This window comes from Orycteropus afer, unplaced genomic scaffold (assembly GCF_000298275.1).
Source record: "Orycteropus afer afer isolate SDZICR_OR568_19922 unplaced genomic scaffold, OryAfe1.0 scaffold00360, whole genome shotgun sequence".
NCBI lineage: Eukaryota > Metazoa > Chordata > Mammalia > Tubulidentata > Orycteropodidae > Orycteropus > Orycteropus afer.
In genome coordinates this window covers 297133-303058 of record NW_006921947.1, presented here as the reverse complement: position 1 = coordinate 303058, position 5926 = coordinate 297133, and the positions used below count along the sequence as shown (strand labels likewise).

The 5926-nt window shown below is 41.9% G+C and overlaps 1 protein-coding gene across 1 annotated transcript in view; it reads right to left on the bottom strand.

Moving 5' to 3' along the window:
• EGFL6 (EGF like domain multiple 6) overlaps window positions 1–5926 on the bottom strand; it is a 106802-nt gene that overhangs the window by 48561 nt on the left and 52315 nt on the right. Inside the window, exon 6 of the mRNA XM_007952839.1 lies at window positions 2760–2894. Within this exon, the coding sequence (XP_007951030.1) occupies window positions 2760–2894 (135 nt within the window). The remainder of the gene's footprint in view (window positions 1–2759; window positions 2895–5926) is intronic.

The following is a 5926-nucleotide window of genomic DNA, read 5'->3' as shown; positions in this document are numbered from 1 at the left end:
AAAAAAAAAACAAGGGCATTTGGAAGCAATCAGCCCTAGGATATGATGGACCTTGAGACCAGAAGAACTAGATGGTGCCCGGCTACCAATGCCAACCACTTGGGAAAGGATCAAATCTGGAGATCCTGGATGGAGGGAAAACATGGAACAAAATCCAAAAACTCAAAAATGACCAGAATTACTGGTTGGATGGAGTCTGCTGAGACCCCCAATACTATGGCCCTAGAATACATTCTGAGCCTGGAATAAAACTTACTCCCAGAGGCTGGCTCTCAGCCCAGTAGTCAACAAGATGTATGTGCATACCACCCAACCTGGGGTGACGCACCCACATACTCTATGGAAATGCATCCCTTGAAGCAATAGACCACAGGGCATCAGAGGGGCAACATTCGCATGGAAGAAATGCAGGACACACAGGAGTTCATAACTATGAGGGCCATGGGGGGGCATTACTTGGCAAGGAGGGGAGGAGACTGGGTTAAGGCTAGGGATGGTAAATGGGGAGTGAAACTAAATGTACATGAAATGTTTAATGTAAAAAAAATAAAAATAAAAATGTGAACATCACAGTGAACGGCTTAGTGGTTACAGAGCTTGCCAAGAGACCATCCCTTACACTTGAACAACTCAACATCCCAACAGACCAAGTGTTGCCTAAGAACAAGAGGTGTTCATATCTCCAGGTGTATTGGCTGAGAGCCATGGCTTTGGCTGACATCTGGTATGTGGCAAGTGTGTCTGTATCTCACCTCTCCACCCCCAGCAATTTCCATTTCTTGTTTATCAATGCTATTGAAATCTGTGGGCTATTTAGGTTTCTTCCTTTAATTTTTCACTTGTCCAATTTAGATGCTCAACAAAATGGATTGACACAGTGGGTGCAACAATGGGCTCAAATATGGCAACGATTGTGAGGATTGCAGACTGGGCAGTGTTTCATTCTTTTGTGTGTGGATCACTATAAGTCACCTAACAACAACAACAACAAATTTAGGACTAAATACAAATATCAGAAAATAAGTTCTATGTAAGAGCTTAGAGCTCCTAACCAAACAAAGGACAAGCTGTGCTAGGAATCACTGACATCACCTGAACTTACAGGCACAAGCATTTTGTTCAAAGACTGCCAGGAACAAGGGTCAGGCTGGTCTGATCTTGTCTGCTGGATTTAGACTTGGAAAGTTTGTCAAATTCCACCCAAGTGAGAGGTTCATCAACCCGATTCTCCATCTTAGAGTTCTAGTTATGCATGGTAGACATGTTGTTGTTGTTATGTGCCGTCGAGTCAGACCCGACTCATAGTGACCCCTCCTTGGGTTTCCTAGGCAGTATCACTACGGAAGTAGATTGCCCCATCTTTCTTCCGAGGAGTGGCTGGTGGGTTTGAACCGCCAGCCTTCTGGTTAGCAGTCAAGTGCCTTAGCCACTATGCTACCAGAGCTCCCTATGGTAGACATAGGCACACAAAATAGACTATTGTTTTTAATTTAGCCACAAAGGGAGCTGTGATGCTAGTCTTAATCACTTCCAAAATCAGAAAGGTTAATTTCCTTTTGATGCTCCCCATGTGAATTTCCACCCTGTCCTGCTATCCTCTGTTTATGTGTCAGGGAACAAGGTTATACTCCTCTGACACACCATCATTGGATGACTGAGCTCGGTGGGCCTACAGGAGGGCATGGGGACCAATCCCACCTCTAGTCATGGGTGCCCCAAGAAATATGGATTTACCATATTGACCAGCCTGTCTGTAATGGTCTTTGTGTTTGAGAGGATTTGAGGGAAAAGCTGTGAAGACTTCACAAGACATTTCAAAACCCAGAAACCAGGTGTTTCCCCAATGCGTTTATGCAGGATGTGTCCTTGAAAGCATGGAGTGTAGGGTTGAAAGAAATCCTACTCCATTTTTTCCAACTGCTAGCTTTTCATGTCATGGACATACCTTTATTACCCATATTATGTGAACAGGAAAACAGAAGGAGCCAGAATTTCCCTTCACTGTGGCCACGTCCCATCCTATATCATGATGTCAATGGGAATTCACCTAGGGCTCCAAGACAACTGCATTTCACAGGCTCATTGAGACCTGCAATCCCTTCACTAAGGGATAAAATGTTTTATTCGATTCCCATTAGGCCAGTAGCTAACCGATACCAGAATCTTATTGGAGACTGGTTTCTGTGGCTGGGAAATGGGAACTTTCTAGAGTGTGAAAGGACTACAAGAGGCAAGATGAGAGACTACAAGCCTTCATCTCCTTCATGAATTTTTCTACAGCCACCCTGATGAAAACTTGTAAACAGACCCCTGAGATCAAGATCTGAGAAGCCTACGTGTGTGTGCTTCCCTTATCAAAAATGAATACTGCTTTATTGTTCCCATTTTTAGATGTGTACCTAGAGACAGAATCAAAAATACAGGCAAAACAAAACAAAACCAACCACACTAAAAAACAAACAAACAAACAAAAATCCCATGAAAACTATCCCAAGACATTTTGTCCCGTGGTAGAACATATAGATTAAAGTTCCTGGCTTTAAATTTTTATTATCTTGGCTTCATGTAATTCATGCCATTGGAAATCCCTAAATGCCGGACCTTAAAAAGATCACTTTTCATGTGGTGTTAAGCTGGTCTTATATATCGGACATTGATTGTTCAACTAATAGATTGACTTGACTTCAAAATATCTGTAGAGAAAGCCTACAGGTTTGGTGGGGAGAGAAAGGGAAGACAGGGTGCCTCCTAAATCTTACCTACACAGTCATATCGTCCACGGATATATTTCAGTTCAAAACCAACATGGCATTTGCAGTAGTAGCTTCCAAACGTGTTCACACATCTTCGATTGTAGGGACAGATGGCTTTACCAGAGGCACATTCGTCAATATCTAAGTGTAGAAGCAGAAAGTGTTAGTGACAGCAAGGAAAGTGCCTGCTCTTCTTCAAAAGGCACACATATGCGCACACACATGCACACACACAGAGTTTCTTTGCCTGGAAAACTGTGTGTATTCTGGTGTCAATATGACATCTTCCATGAAGTGTTCTAGATCCCTCCAAGCATGCTCATAGCTCCTCCCTTTATGTATTTGTACCACTATGTCTATCTTTTTTTAGAGGTGTTGGTGGTCTCACTGTAGTGTCACAACGTAAACAGTCATCCCTCAGTATCCGACGGTCGCTGGTTCCAGGATGCCCCGCAGATACCTAAATCTCCAGGTGCTCAATTTCCTTATATAAAATGGTGTAGTATTTGCACATAACTTACACACATCCTCCTGTACATTTTATTTATTAAACTTTCTATTGTGATTTGGATGAAAATTTACAGAGCAAATTAATTTTCCATTCAACAGTTCATAGACTTTGTTTTGTGACATTGACTGCAGTCCTTGCAATGTAACACTCTTTCCACTTCCTCCCTGTGTTTCCCATTTCCATTCATCCTTCTTTCCTGTCCCTTCCTGCCTTCTGAGCTTTATCCCTGGGCAAATGCTGCCCTTTGGATTTCTAAGGGTTGATTGTTCTAGGGAGTGCCTACCTCCCTGGGGTTATTGTCCATCTCATAGGCCTGTCTATTATTGGCTGAAGTCACAGGGGTGACTTCATTCCATGCTTGAAGGGTGAGTAAGGGCCACAGTCTCAGGGGTCCCACCAGTCTCTGTCTGACCAGCAAGCCTGGCCTTTTTTATGATTTTGAATTTTGTTCCACTCTACCCAAGACCTTCTATTGTGATTCCTTGCAGATAGGTGGATAGTGGTAGCTGGGCACCATCTAGTTCTGGTCTTAGGGTCCTTCTGGTCTCAGGGTTGTGGAGGCTGAGTTTCATGTGGTCAATTAGTACTTTGGACTAATTTTTCCTTGTGTCTTTGATTTTCTTCACTCTTCTTTGCTCCAGACAGGAAGAGACCAGTAGTTGCATCTTAGATGGCTGCTCACAAGCTTTTAAGACCTCAGTCACTACTCATCAAAGTAGGATGCAGAACATTGTCTTTGTGGACTGTGCTGTGCCAGTTAAACTTGATGTCTCCTGAGACTATGGTCCTGAGCTTTCAGGCCCAGTGACTCCTTCCTTCAAGATATTTGCTTATAGCTAAGAAGTTGTCATAACTTTGTCCCTTGTGTGCTCTACTGTATACTTGTACACATTAGCAGCACATATAAATACATACGTAGAAATAACCTCTATCAAACCTATATGTATTCATGGGTGTAGTCATACAAATTTCATTATTCTAAAGAGAACTAAACTCTGTGAACTGAATTAAATCTTTGGTTACTCTGAGTAGAGACAAAACTGTAATTTACATGGATATTTTAAAAAGTGTTGAACTGACTTCAGACCTATTTGGCTGAGCTTCCTAAATGCAGCTTATCAAGGTAGGTACATTTAGGATAAATAAACCATCTGTAATCTTCAATGAAACATATTTCTATTGTGGTGAAGAAAAAAGACTATTAAATCATACTGATATTCACGTAATTAAATTAAAAAGTATTAAGAAGTGTTTCAATAATATGCTTTGGTTTGACATCCCTTATTAATGTTCTTAAAGGAACTCAGGTGGTGTAGTGGTTAAGGGTTGGTGGTTCAAACCCACCAGTTACTTCCTGGAAGAAGATGAGGCTATCTGCTTCCCTAACAATTTATAGCTTTGGAAATTCAGTGGGGGTCGCTATGAGTTGGAATTGACTTGACGGCAGTGAGTTTGGGTTTTTTGGGTTTTGATTAATGTTCTTAGTCTATGTCTCTTGGACCAATAAACAACATCTTACACTTTCTCCCCAGGGCCTCCCACAGACATCCCTGGTTCACTTAACTTGCTCATTGAGGTCACCCTGTATAGGTTGCTTCCCTTTCTTGGGCCACTTCCTTACTTCTCAACCACTTTTCCTGGGATCACCTCCCAAATAAAATAATTGCTCTTGAATGCTGGTCTCTTGTCTCCCATAGTCAGCTCCTATGGGATCCAAAACTAAGGCACAGAATAAAACAAGGAGGGGCAACAGGCCAAGTTGTAAGCCACCAATTGACTAAACGCAACGTTATAAATAAAGGTGCTGTTTCTTTCATATGGATTTAATCTGTTCGCTTTCTCCAAGAAGAATTAATTATATTTAGTTCATGTAATGTAGAGCATGCTTGAAAGACAAGACATTTGTTACTTGCTAACTTAAACAATGTCAAAGAAACCAAAAAATCAAACTTACTGCCATCAAATGGATTCTGACTCACAGTGACCCCCGTTGGGTTTCCAAGGCTGTAAATCTTTAACAGAACCAGATTGCATCTCATCTTTCTTCCATGGAGCAGATGCTGGGTTTGAGCCACCAACCTTTTGGTTAGCAGCCAAATGCCCTAACCACTATACCACCAGAGCTCCTTAAATCGTAGATAGATCCTATTTTCAATAACCTTATATTTAAAAAAATAAGTAAATCTTCTTTTTTTTTCAGGCAATATTAGAAACCCAGAGTAAGATCTTAAGATCTCATTCACTGACTCACAAAATAAGAATCCTTTAGTGCCTAAGGCACTTGACTGCTCACCAGAAGGCTGGCGGTTCAAACCCACCAAACACTCCTCAGAAGGAAGATGGGGTAATCTACTTCCGTAGTGATACCGCCTCAGAAACCCAAGGAGGGGTCGCTATGAGTTGGGGCCGACTCGATAGCACATAACGACGACAACAACAACAACAACAGAGTCTCTCTTGGATGGTGCTATGGATTGAATTGTGTCTTTCACAAAGTCCTAACCCTTGTACCTGTGAATGTGACCCTGTTCCGGAAATCGGGGGTTTCTTTTGTTATGTTAATAATGCCATACCAGAGTAAGATGGGTCCTAACCCTAATCCCTTCTGAGTGGCGTCTTATAAAAGGTATAGAATAAGCAGAGCCACACAAACAGGAGGAGG